The 14,470-nt window shown below is 37.4% G+C and overlaps 1 protein-coding gene across 9 annotated transcripts in view; it reads left to right on the top strand.

Annotated features, from left to right (window-relative positions):
• The window catches only part of FILIP1 (filamin A interacting protein 1), a 200,255-nt gene extending 188,867 nt beyond the window's left edge, over positions 1–11,388 (top strand). For 8 of the 9 annotated variants that reach the window (XM_045010846.1, XM_045010844.1, XM_045010845.1 and 5 more), the window contains one exon: positions 2,611–7,862. In XM_045010846.1, coding sequence (XP_044866781.1) covers positions 2,611–2,817 — 207 coding nt within the window. In that variant the 3' untranslated portion in view covers positions 2,818–7,862. Of the gene's footprint in view, positions 1–2,610; positions 7,863–10,019 lie in introns of those variants that run through there. The other variant, XM_045010851.1, reaches the window with a different exon arrangement.
• The last annotated feature ends 3,082 nt before the right edge of the window (positions 11,389–14,470 follow it).

Genomic DNA, 14,470 nt, shown 5'->3' with positions numbered 1-14,470 from the left:
GCACACACACACACAAATGGCACAGGGGCACAGCACCCCTTGGAAGTTGGCACCTAAGGCAACCACACTGCTTGCCCACCCCTAGAACCAGCACTGGCTGAGGCTGTTTGAAGCCCAGGCTGCATGTTTGTTCAGTCACATTGGCCAGACAGTGGGGACCCGCATACAGCTAATTTTCCATTCAATTAGCAGGGAAAAAATGTGTTTGGAGTTGTGTGTTGAGCTGTGATCTGAGTGACATGTTAGTGTGCCTCTTTGGAAACCGGGGAGGGCAGAGTCAAAATACTTTTAAATGATTTTTGAGTGTTTTAGACATGAAACTAGTAATTCTAGAGTGCCAAAATCTTCAGTTAATAATTTACGTGTCATTAAAACTCAAGAAATGCCTGAGATTCCAGCTACTTCATTTAATAGCTGTATGTTTACACACCGGGGAAAGCTTTCAGGGAGTGCAGGATGTTTGTCATTTTGGCTCCAGGGTATGTTGACATATTTTCCTACTCTGATAGAATGTATTTCCATGTTGTGCCATACAATGTGCCATGGTTCTTACTTGTTTTGACATAAAAATGTGAGTTCCTTTAAATGTTGTTGTAAACATTGCTTTTGATTGTTGAAAATGGCTTGCTTCCCATCGGTCTGCCAGCATTCAAATTTCCCAATTGTGATTTCATTTATTTTGTGTATGTGTGCATGTGGTTTTGTACTGTTCTTGGAACATTAAGTAATGGAGAGCGCTGATTGACTGGTAAGGATAGTGATAGTTTGCATCCTTTTTTGCAATGCTCAGTACATATAAACAGGACCCTGTGTGCACCATGGCAACTTGAAACTAAACTCTGTGGCAAGGGCCCTAGATTCGACTGTAGTCTGGTGCAGCAGGGAGGAGATTCTATGGCAGATTCATTTGAATATTTTAAACTCAGGTTTGTAATGTGCAACTAAATGCTACAATCAACAAAGTGCCCCCAACACTATTTATTTTGTTGATTCAATTTAGTTTATATTGTTTCTACGTTTGCCTTTTTCAGTGTGCTGAAGCTTTGATCTTCACTCTGCACAATTACTATGTAGAAATTATCAGGGAACCTGGAAGTATTTTAGCCTCTAGGTTGAGGATAGCTGGGACTTCTAGAACTAGAGGAGGTGTTCTGGGAGTTTGGGATTAGGACAATAACTGATTTTTTTTTTCTGTTTAAAATGATCAGTGGTGAAGCAGCTAATATTGTTAATTAAGCTTCAAATTTAACAGGCCACTGAGATAAATAGGGCAATGCATGTGCAATGCTGCATCAGTTTACATTTGCATTATGTTTTGTTCTCAACCATGAAGGAAGGCTATACACGTTTTCTCTACATGATGGTTAGATTCTGGCCTATAGTTCTATGGCAAAGAATGGCTTCCAAATTCTTTTGCTGCATAATACATTGGCCTGTCAGATGAACAGGCAATAGTAAAGACCTATTAGGTTTCTAGTCCATCTCTTCCCATATTGGTGCTGGTCTTGTCTACATTAATGTAGGTAAGAGAGTAGAGACTTTCTCTCCTTTTTCCTCTCTTTTCTCAATAATAAAAGATTAGGCCAATTCCCTGGATCTGAACAGCTCCAAACTTTACGAAAGTATGGACCCAGAACTTTGTACCTGACCCCCATCTCTAATAAGCCAACCCAAAATACTGGATCTGAACACCAGAAAAATAAGGTCTGGATCTGACCTCTGCATTTTGGGTCCATCTCTAGCATGATATTCACCATTGTGCAGTAACTGTTCTGATACAAAGTGTCTTCTTCACTGTTGGCGTTTTGCTTCATGCCACTAATATTTAAATATGCTGCACAGGGCTGCCTGGAGTGGGGGGGCAAGTGGGGCAATTTGCCTCGGGCCCCACAGGGGCCCCGCGAGCCCTGGCCCAGCAGTGGTCCAGGTCTTCGGTGGCATTTCAGCTGTGGGGGGCCCTTCAGTGCTGCCGAAGACGCGGAGCGACTGAAGGGCCCCCCACCGCCGGGTGAGTACAAGTGACGCAGCTCCCCCGCTTTGCCCCAGGCCCCCTGAATCCTCTGGGTGGCCCTGATGCTGCAAAGGATTCAACCACCCTTATACCAAAGGAGATGCCCTGATTCCAAAGTTCAATACTAATTAAATAATTTAGGTGCCCAAAGTGACCTGGTTGCCTGAGATATGATCTGTCTTCCTGTGATTTTCTGCCACTGTTGAGAGTAGCTGAGGCATTCCCAATATAAGTGAAAGGGAGCTGCGTGGCAGGGCATTCCTTGTAAGGGGCCCTCCATTTCGGAACTTGCTCCCCACCATTGGTACACAAGAGCCTAGATTTGTTAATCTTCTGGGCATGCTTGCAAACTCCATCTTTTCTCTGTCTTTGTTAAGGAGGGCCTGGGCTGGGGTGGATATATTTGTGGCCAGTTGTTTGTTTATGTTGTTATTTTTAATTCATGGGGGAGGCTCCCAGTGCACTGGATAAGTGCTTCAAGGCATATTTTAAAAATTTGAAGAAACAAATAAGGAACTGTACAGATTTAGGATCTGTTAAAGAAAAACTCCTAAAAATCTTGCTTACAATTATATCCTTTCTCTTTCTCTCTCTTGCAGACAGGACAGGATGGGTCATCACAGAGACCTACACCCACCCGTATTCCTGTGTCAAAAGGTATGAAAGCAGGAAAGCCAGTAGTGGCAGCCCCAGGAACAGGAAATGTGACAAAATTCGAGCCTCGTGCCGAGACTCAGTCTATGAAAATAGAACTGAAGAAATCTTCAGCCAACAGCTCTGCCTCCCTGGGCGGGGGGAAGGGCTGAGGGCAGTGGCTAAGGGGGTATGTTGTGCAGGTTTTACTGCTACCATGGAAATCAACCCCCTGTCTGTTAGTTGCTGGTGTTTGCATTTACTAATTAAGTCCTGAAACTGTCACTTAACATAACAAACTAATAGGTGTGTGTGTGTGTGTGTGTCTTGACTTTAACAATATAATTTTGTTTCTATGCTGGGCTAAAAAGCTACTTGGAGGCTCGTAATGTTTGCAGACAATGAAATCAGATTGAGCAGCCTCACTTACACATTGATCTTAATCAGGCGTTATTGAATTTATAGATAGGGTGGGCCACTTCTTAAGAGATTGTCTCATGGGACCACCTTCCATCTCACTCACAATTGCGTAGGCTACTTTCCCTCCTTTTTCATGATCATTTAACATTCCTGAGACAACTATAGTATTGCTTGCCTAGAGAAGTAATGCTAGAAAAGCCATGTATTTTTAGGTCTCTTTTAATGAAGTCTCATAGCTAAAACAAAGAGGAAGAGCCAGCACCATGTGACCAGCCATCTCTCTATGGATCAGCAGTGATTCACAGACCGCAGTTTGGAAAGCACTGATGTAATTGATTTTTTCTTACAGCCACAATTTGGGCCTGATCCAAAACCCCTGGAAGTCAATGGAATTACTTTCTTTGGGCTTGTCTATACTTTTGGCTAGATTAGCATTGTTGTGATCAATGCAGCGGTGTCGATTTAGTGGGTCTGGTGAAGACCTGCTAAGTCAATGGCAGAGTGCTCTCCCATCGACTCCTGTACTCCAGCTCCTCAAGAAGAGTAAGGTAAGTCAGCAGGAGAGCATCTCCCATCAGCACAGCAGGATGTAGATACTGCGATAAGTGGATCTAGTTTTGTCAACTTCAGTTATGTTATTCACGTAACTGAAGTAGTGTAACTTAGATTGATTTCCCGTGGTAGTGTAGACAAGGCCTTTGACTTCAGTTTACTTTGGATCAGGCCCATAATCAGAAAGTGTGCTGTAGTTTGACAACAGCTGCCTAGAGTTCTTCTGTCTTAGAACAGTCCTTAGTACAGACAGTTAATGGTGCAAAGTAATTGATGAAGAACTCTGCTCAGATACAGAGGATAGGGGACAGAGGGCTTTGCACCCAACTTACCCTGAATTCCAGCGTGTTCCCTGAAGTCTGGTATGTGTCTATCTCAAATAAAGAACCAGTTTACAGTGCTATGGAGTACCAGTTTGTGTTTTGCTTTGTTCTGGTTATACTGAAGTATTTGCATTTTTTCCGTTTGTGTTTTTTTTAGCATGTTTTAAGGAAGTATTTCAGCATGGAAATGGATGTGGATGTAAATGATTGATGTCATTATTTTGTTTGATAGCACCATAATTTCCCCAGAAAATTCAATTTCCACACAAGTAAGATACAATAAAGGAACTCTGGGTTGAAATAACTTGACATACTGTGTCTCAGCCAGAAGGTGCATTTTAAAAATATATAATGATTCAACCCTTTGAGTGAGCTATTAAGAGTTCCACAACTGTGGGTGCCCTTGCTGGAGGAGAGATGAGAAAGGAAGATGACTCATGCAGCATGAAGAATACAAGTGTAATGCAAAATGAATTTGAGGGTGAATGTTAAGTGAAGAAGTTAAGTGGCTGAAGGAAGCAAATGCAGTTAATAGGATGTACAGGATCAATGCAATGAACCAAGGGATTGGGTGATTAGTTTCTCTTGTGAAGGAGAGGTTGAAAGAAGAGTCTGTCAGTGGAGGGCAACAAAAAGGTGGTAGAATCAGGCAATGTTTATCCTGATTTTCACAGGTCTTCAAGCATCTTCCATTAACCTGCATCTCTAATTAACTTTGGAAATGTAGGTGCTAGGACATCTGAAAAACAGACTCATGACTTTATATATATATATAATTTTCCTAATAGCAGAACCAAACTTGGAGCTTCTTCTTGGGAATTTGTGAGTTACTGACCAGAAGTGCATCACTGCTTCCAGCTAACTGTTATGCCCAATAAATGCCCCATACCTCAATTTGTCAATTAATCATTAGTGAGTTCTTATTATTTCTAAGTATCAGAACTTTTTCAGCAGAAGTTCTAAACATAATAACATGAAGCTAAAAGCTCATTATAACACTAAATGCTGAGCTAAACCAAATCTTCCACTTAGTTCAAAACAGTCATTTTAAATGCTGCAAAGTAGATGAGCTCCCTAGTAATGTGGTATGATACAGTAATGAACTATGGATGGCTTAAGCCTTCTTTTTCATAGCTTTTAAAAAGAAATTAGCTCTTCCTAACTTAAGTGATGATATATATGGGACAATAGTCTAAATGTGCCTGCCTTTGAAAGCAGCATCTGTTTTGGATGGGATTTGAGAGACTACTTTATCTGAAGAAGAAACCATCAGATCAAATTAGATATCCAGTGCCACCACAGCACAGCTAGAATTGGAGAGGCAAACTAGAAGTATCACTTGTGGAGTTATCAGGACATGAGAAGGAATCCAGCAACCCCAGATGAAACAGAATTGACAAGTAAGACTAGTATTTTGAGGATTCAGTGGCAGAGCCCACTGCCAGGACCAGACCAGAGAAAAATCTCTGATCCACAGCCAACCTAGCAAAAGGTCAAGGAATCAGAACCAGGCAAAAGGATGTTTCTGAAACTAATCTGAAAAAAAACCTCACAAACAAACAAAAAGTAACAACTTGTGAATATTGGTAGGAAAAGACCTTAAAACATACTAATCTTGTTTAAATATTAGCAAGAAGAGGGCAGGTCGCAATTTACAAAGCTTCTCAAAAGGAAAGAAAGATAAAGTGTAAGGGTTGATGTAAGCCAAAGGGTAATGTAAATTATTTACTAAATATTGATATATAAGGGTTTATTCTGAGGTTCACGGAAATTAAATATTTTGTATAAACTGGAGAAAACTGTGTGCCTATAAGTACTTATGGATATCTGTTTTAAGTTTAGTGTGCATCTTTGGTTAAAAAATTAGGTGAGTTCAGCATTTTGTAATATGTTTTCATGTACCTGAAGTTTGCTACTCTAAGTAGGGGGTGGGCGGGGAGGGAATTGCAACAACAAGAAAGGCTTGTAGCACAAAAGTCTTAAAAAGTTGAAGCTTAGCTGTCTTGATAATACAGTTCAGAGTCCCTTTTCCTCTGAAGGTAGCAATATAGTTAGTGACTACAATAAGATAAGCCACTCAGCACCTTAAAACTTTGTCTAATGAAAGAAGCATGACTGTTACAATATCTCTGTCTGTGAGAAAGGTCTCAGAAGAATGAGTCAGGTTACATCACAAAAGTGTTCCAGCATATATGTATGGAGTTAAGGACAGAGTAACCTCCATAACTGAATTTCCCTGTATTTGATTTTAAATCTGATCCTTAACACAAGTTTCTACTCAATTATATAGGGCCAGGTGCTGTCACCCTTACTCATGCTAAGTATAGCTTGCTCATGTGAGTAGTCTCATGGCCATAAACAGAAATATTGATCTGACTAAGCGCTGCTCAGCGTGAGAAAGGTTGCAGAATTTGGTTCATAATGACATGCAATCTCTAGTCTAAGGGGTTTCTTTCAGATCTTAAAATATGATAAGCAAACAATATCTTGACTTCTTATGGCCACTTTGATCTTTAGTTGTTTACTCTTTTCGTTTTCTGATCACAATCCTTCACTGTGATTAAAAAAGCAAATAACATCTTGTGAGTTTTATAAATATGACCGTACAGAATGTACATGACAGTATTTTAACTTTAAACCACTTACTTGATGATTAATATCATGTGCATAATCTCTAAAACAGCATTGGTCTGCAAAGGTTCATGCCAATTATAGACTAAATTCCATGTTAAACATGTTTTCAGATCCTCTGAAGGTTAACACTAATGTTCGGTGACCAATCAGAATTTTAAGAGCACATCTTTAAGAGGGAAGGCTACCATCCTACCATGTTTCAGGTTTTTGACACAGGCTACAACAATAAGGATGGTTTTCAGACCAATTATATGTTCCTATCGCATATCAGTTGCTGACATCGCTAAGTCAGTTTGAAACCTGTAGTATGCTGGCAGTAGTTTCTATGAGCTCATCTTTTAAACTTGTTCTCCTTTAGGGGAATGTTTTTCTCTTCCATCTGTGCAAGTAATGCTCATTCCCTTAACTTCGACTGAGCTCTCCCAGACAGAGCTCTTTCTAACATTTGTCATTATAGATGTTGACTTCACTTTGAAACTATCTTACTACTTGGTCTCTGTTCTTATTTGGCTTTTTGGAAAACATCAAAAGGGTTAACTACTTTCAAACTGGGAGCTATCAGCTGCAGGAACAAAACCATGTAGGACCATGTGTGGGTTTATTTTATTTTATTTTTTGGCTTCTTGCAAGATACAAGTATGAGCAACTCCCTATATTAAAAACTCTTCTAAAGATTATTTTAAAATTTCAGAAATAGTTATACTGGTACATGATCTACTTTTGTCACTGGGACTTATACAAAAAGATGTACTGGAGACAATATAATATGGTACTATCCATTCATGTAAATTGTAAAAAGAAATTTAATTTAAATTTCAAATGTTAAAATGGCAGTTGATTTGCTTTTATTATCTGAATTGGTCAGACTTTATGCAAATTGTTCACTATGGACCAGATTCTAAACTCATTTACAACAGTGTAAATGAAAATAACTACAATGACCTCTGATTTATAGCAATATAATTTAAATCTAAATTTGGTCCTATCCATACAGATGTCTTCATTTAATTTTATCTTTAGAATAAATTAATTAAGTTTTGTTTAAGTAAACTTATAGCTCATGGAAGCTGTAAGATTTATAGTCCCAGAAGCACTCTCTCTAGCCATTGCCAGATTATTCCTACATCACTGTGCCAGAATATATCCGGGATGGCCAAACCATGGCTCATGAGCTGCATGCGGCTCTTTTACAATTAAAGTGTGGCTCGTGGAGCCCCTCCGGGCCCTCCCTTCTCCACCTACCAGATGGGGCTGGGGGGGGGGAGCTCGGGACCTCTGCTTTTCAGCAGGTGATGGGGTAGGGGCTTCTATGTACTGGGGAAGGGGGGTCTTGGGACTTCAGCCCCATGGGGTGCACCTACTGGGGCTCAGGGCTTAGCAGGAGAGGGGCTGAAGCCCCAAGGCCTGGCAGATGCCTCCCATAGTGCAAAAGCCCCGAGCCCCAGCAGGCGCGCCCTGGCTCTCCACTTTCTGAAGATTGTTGTATGAGGCTCAGAGTGTCAGTAAGTTTGGCCATCCCTGGAATATATCCTATGAAAATTTTACACCTCTTTGGACATCTGTTTTAATAGCAAGAATACAAAGTCAAATGTTAGAAGGGGTGAGGTGTAAGAGAAATTAATGAAGACATGAATAATGGAAGTATTCACAATGTATGACTTCTTAATCCTCTCAAGCCTGTGACATCCCCCCTGCATACTTGCTATGTTTGGTCTATTAAAGGAAGACTTTGATTTTGAAACCTTACTATAGTTATGCTGTTCAGTTATTAATTGGACCTGTACAAGGAAGAAGGCATTTTTTGCCTACCAAATTTTTGTTTTTAAATTGTAAATTTTGTCTTCAAACTCTGTGTATAGATATCTAATGTATATACCGGATATTAAGAACCGTGTTCTTAAAATGAGCTCATGTGACTCCCATTGAAATTAATAGATGTGTTCATATATGAATAAAATTTGATGTTAAGCAAATAGAGCTTTTACCTTGCTTCATATTCTCCAAGAACCTGAAGTTATAAAACTGCATTGGTGGTGGAGGTTAACTTTTACTATAGTTTATGATTCCTGTATGTTCATTATTCAAATCTGGGAGGAAATATGGACATGTATGAATGGAAAAACCTTATGTAAAGGGTAAATTAAATGTAGAATACATTTTATTGGGAAATTCCATTGTTTCACTTGTGTTCCCACATTCTCCTAATTGTTGTCTTAGCCTTGTTTTATCCATATGAGTAAAATAATGAATATATGCCATCTAGTGGCAAGGTTCTGGCATAAAGGGTAAATGAAATATTTGAACATTTTTTTCTGTTTTAAAATTACAATATTGTACAGTTCCCACAATCAAACATTCTACAAATGTATTTTTTTTTAAAGGTGAAGCATAGGCACATGTTAATAAAAGTGGTAAGGATACACTGAATTTATATTTTGCATATCTTGTAAATGGCTTTTGAAAACAAGAAGGGGAAGACAATCATAGTAGTTTATATAAGAAGTTTCAGCTATATAAATAAATGCTTTTAGAAGGCACCTTATACTAAATTTCAAATGTCTGACTGCAATTTCATCATTTAAACCCCACAAATATTTTTTTCTTTAAAGCTGCACTGCATATTGAAATTTACATTTACGGTTAAACTCCGATTTAGTAAATATCATCTTGTGCACAATGGAAACACATTTAGACCATAGGACAGATAATTAATTATTTAATATATGTTGTGGTACTACCAAAAGTCTGATCAGGATCAAAGACCTCTTATGTTCGCACAGTACAAACTTAAGCTCTGATCTTGCAAAGACTACACATAGCTTTATGTATTATGTGTGAAATCCTGGCTCTGCTGAAGTCAATGGCAAAGTACCGTTGACTTCAGTAGAGCCAGGATTTCACTATGTGAATAGTCCCATATAAGTGATTTAGACTACTTACATACTTGAAGTTGAGCATACAAGCAAGTCTTTAAACATGTGAGTAGTTCAGTGACTTCAGTGGGACTATGGGATATGTAAAGTAATTTTGCATGTAAGTCTTTACATGAACTGCGCTTAAGAGGACAAGCAACCTATGAAGAAGAGAGAATAGATAGTCAATATGCACATTTTATAGACATATTTTAGTTGAATTACATTTTTGGTATAATGACAGAGATATGGTCTGAGCATTGAATTTGGAGTCTCAGACTTCTGAGTTCTAATCCTGGCTCTAACCCAGACTCCCTCTATAGCACTGGCCAGGACATTTCTTCTCAATCTGAGTCTCCCATTTTTATATGGAAATAATATCTACCTCCCAGGAGTGTTGTGAGGTTTAATTAAAATCTTTAAGAGTCTCTGAAGATAAAAAGCACTATTTAAATGCTAAGTTCTATTAACTTTATTAAAAATTACCTGTATTTCCAATTATATAATAGCAAATGTTTTGCTCTTTTCTCTTAGAGAGTGTCATCATTCATCAGTTACGCATGAACTCTAGATGAGATACCATACCCAATGTATTCTATATGTGTGCACTTCCTCTCCACACCAGTTGGATGGATCACTGTTGAAGCCCTCTACCACTGTCACCATTGTCTCCTGTGCTACTGATCACTGACAGAAGTTTTTTACTGCTTCCATTGGATTATTATGATTATTTGTAGAGTTTTTAAAAATAATGGCCTTGTTGATATTTTGAAAATATGTAGAGAGAAAGAAAAGCAGTTATGGTGCCAGCTGAATGTTACTCTTATTTTGGAAAGCCTAAGGCACCAGCTTGATTTTGTTTGGTGGTGTTTCCCATATAATTTATTTTTATAAAACACTTTAATGTAACTTTCCCCAAACCTTCCAATTGCTACTGTCCATAGCATGTTAATTTGTAGAATACACTGTCAAAATTCTTAGTGTCAATTGATATTTTTGTATTAACGACAGTAAAGGAAGTTTAAATTTTAATCTGAACAGAGCTTTCTTTATTTTTAACAGGAGTAGTATGCAACACATTTTCCTGCACCATATGACTGTGAGACTAAAGGACTGCCATACAGGGTATACTGGTATAGAATTTTTCTTGCACTGTGCAGCAATGCAGCATAAAACTGAGTACTAACAAACCAAAGCCCTGAAGTACTACCTGAATTTAAAGATTCTTTTTAAACATTGTAAACCAGTTTTCACTAAGCTGTGATTATTACTATTTTACAATATGTTTTTACTTCTGCCTGTACTGAAAAAAGTTAATTTTCATCACACTGTAACAAATAAATTTTCACAAGAATACAAATGTAACCAAGTGTTTGGATTATGCCACAAATGCCATAAGGCTGACAGTGTTGAAGTTTATCTTGTTGGTTTTATTTTATAGTAAGTACTACTGATAAAAAAGGAATTGTATGGTTTTTGTAGTTACCATCTTTAGGCTGGTATTTCATTACAATATCACAGTGCATACTACATGCATCTAGATATTGTCAGTGCTGTGAAGAAAGATCTAGCATCTGGCAAAATTAATGATGCCATTGTTTCTAACTTTGAGTTTTCACTATGCTATCAAATATCACATCTATATAAGGAAACTGTATTGTAAAGATGTCCAAATGATAGTATAACAAGAAGACTCCATGTATGCCACTGCAAGGTGAACTTAAATTTTACAGCAGTGGCCCTTTGATGATTGATGCTGCATTCTGAAGCATAATGAGAATTCTGGTGGCAGCTACATTTGAATTAAAAATGGATTTTTAAATGAATTATATATGAAATTGAATGGAACCTGTACGGTATCCCTCATGCTATTTATTTTTTATAATAAATTCATTTTATTTTACATTTTCCCCACATTTTCAGTTTCCAATTTGCTGCAGACTTTTATATTATTAGTGTATAATGGTACTGTAAAGCTGCTGGGGAAAACTGGATTTGTCAGCTGAATGCGGGGCTATTGGGGCTTTTGGCATTTGGGGAGGTGGTTTGAGATTGTGGAATAAGCATATTAACGAGTCCTTTTTGCTGAAATTATCAAAAGTGAAATAGTTAACAATTACGACATTTTAAATTTGTCGTAAGTAGATGTTAACATCTCACTGAGATTTTAATAAGCAGATAACCCATCAGGCTGTCTGCAGACTTCAGAAGGTAAATTACATTTGGTTTATAGTCATTCATATCATCTTTTCAAGGTTATTTCACAACAATTGAAGCTGGATTTTTTTTTTAAGGCAAAACTTTATTCTAGAGCACAATTTTGCAGCAAGGTTGGGGCGGGAAGGGGGGATTCTGCAGCAAATTTGACAGCTGTAGACTAGCAGGAACATGCTTGTCCCTTGTATATCTTATTGACAGCATTTTTAAAGCTGAAGTTACATTCAGTTTTATGTGACAGCTTGGTTCCAAGTTTGCTGAAATCCTAATATTCTTTTGTTTTGTATAAAATTTTTATATAGAGTTCACTTTCACTGGGTATAAAGTGCTGATATGGTAACCAATATGAGAAAGTTATAATGACATCCAGAATTTACATAGCATATTTCAATTTCCTTACACAGAACTGAGGAATATTGACTTCCAGTGTAAAAAGGGAGTAAGACGGTGGTGAATCAGACCCACTTATGTGCCATTGATGCCTATGAAGTTACACCAGCACAAAATGGGAATTAACATAGTGATAAACCAAGCCCATTGCCTTAAAAAACTTTACTTGTGAATGAATAATCATCTGGGGTAAGAACTGGTTTGACTTAATCTATAACGAACCTGACAGCGATTTGAAAAGTATAGCAACACTACTGAAATAGTTTCTCTGGGTTTAAAAGTAGAATAAATGTCTCAATAGCAGTAGAATGAGTTTCCTCCACCCCCATCTGGATTAACAAAAAATCTCATTATGGTATGTGTGAAGAAACATTTTCCTTTTGTTTTTAGGAACACTCGTCCCTCAATCCGACCCCTCCACACTCACACTTCTAAAAGTTTAAAAAGTTAATCTGGTGGTTAACAGAAATACAGTTATAGTTTATTTTATCCTAATCAATTTTTAAAAATATTTTGGATGAACTGTCTTATTTATCTAAGAGGGAGACTGAGAGCAGCAGCCAAAATAAAACACCATACAGACAGGTACTACTTATGCTTTTCTATACAGAGTGGAATTATAAAGTTTGACTGAACTGGCATGTTGCAAGCAGCTGTAAAACAACAAATACCTTCTGGTTGAAAATCATACCTGTGCAGAGAGTTTTCATATGGAGGGTAACTTCAACTTTCTGTGAATTAGTATTACAGACTTCAAATGCAACCTAATTCAGATTTTAATCCTGACTTCAAAATATGAAAAACTAGTCTGTTTTGGGGTACTTTGAAAGTCTATTAAAATATACTAAAAATGATTTTCTATACATGCACTTTTTAAAGGAAATAATCATGATGTTTTCAGATTAAGCCACTGTACATACCACACTGAATCCATGAATAGCAACAATGTTAAAAAATGAAAAATTGGTGAAGAACATGATCTTCTTTAGAAGTCCCTATGGTCAGTCAGATACTTTAAATAGTTGTTAACATGGCTTTATGTGAGGAAATATAATGGTTCACTTTTTTTTTGTAAATATACTCAATTTTTGAGGTGGAGTGAGTGATGTAAACTCTTCAGTTCTTCAAACACAAATCTTCCCGTTAAAGTCAATAGCAGTTTTGTAATTGATGTCTCTCTAGGCAGCATTGGACTTAAAAGGGAACTAAAATTAGAACATTTTTTGTATAAAATCAGAAACTACCAGAAAATCAACTTTGGTGCATTGACCACTCCATTTTCAACTGTGAATTCTCTGATTTTTTCTATTTGTCACAATGTTAACATTTTTTAAATAATTTACTTTGTATTGTTTGTTTTTACTTAAAAGAATATTGTGGGTTCATATATTTCAAGTATTTTATGAGAACTAGATAAATTTTATTCTCCAGCAGTGTTTGGGTATGTTATATTATACTTCATTGGGTTTAACAATGTACATTTGTATCTAAGTTCAAGTTTTGTTTTATGAAAATTAATTATAGCTTTAATTATTAATATATAATATAAATTATCACTTTAATTATTAATGTATATTATTTATTATAGCTTTCTTGCTATAAAGAAGTTCACAATCTGATGGAATAAATTCTTGCAGAACCTAAGAATAGCCATACTGGGTCAGACCAATGGTCCATCTAGGTCAACATCCTGTCTTCCAACAGTGGCCAATGCCAGATGCTGCAGAGGGAATGAACAGAACGGGTAATCATCAAGTGATCCATCCTGTCACCTATTTCCCAGCTTTGGGCAACTTCAGAGTATGGTTTTGCATCCCAACCCATACTTGCTAATAGCCATTGATGGGCCTATCCTCCATGAACTTACCTAGTTCTTTTTTGCACCTTCTGTTTTGGCCCTCACAACATACTCTGGCAAAGAGTCCATAGGTTGACTGTGCCTTCTGTGAAGATATCCTTTCTTTTGTTTTAAACCTGCTACCTACTCATTTCTTTGGGTGACCCCTAGTTCTTATGTTATGTGAAGAGTAAGTAACAATTCCTTATTTACTTTCTCCACACAAGTTATGAATGTATAGACCTCTATCATAGTCCCCCCCTTAATCATCTTTTCCATGCTGAAAAGTCCCCGTCTTATTAATCTCTCCTCATATGGAAGTTGTTCCATATCCCTAATCATTTTGTTGCCCATTTCTGTACTTCTTTCAATTCCAATATATCTTTTTTGAGATCAGGCAATCAGATCTGCACGCAGTACTCAAGACGTGGGGATACCTTGGACTTATATAGAGGCAATATGACATTTTCTGTCATATCTATTCCTTTCTTAGTGATTCTCAACATTCTATTAGCTTTTTTGACTGCCGCTGCACATTAAG

The sequence above is a fragment of the Mauremys mutica genome, chromosome 3 (assembly GCF_020497125.1).
Source record: "Mauremys mutica isolate MM-2020 ecotype Southern chromosome 3, ASM2049712v1, whole genome shotgun sequence".
Lineage (NCBI taxonomy): Eukaryota > Metazoa > Chordata > Testudines > Geoemydidae > Mauremys > Mauremys mutica.
This window is presented reverse-complemented; position numbering and strand designations above follow the sequence as displayed.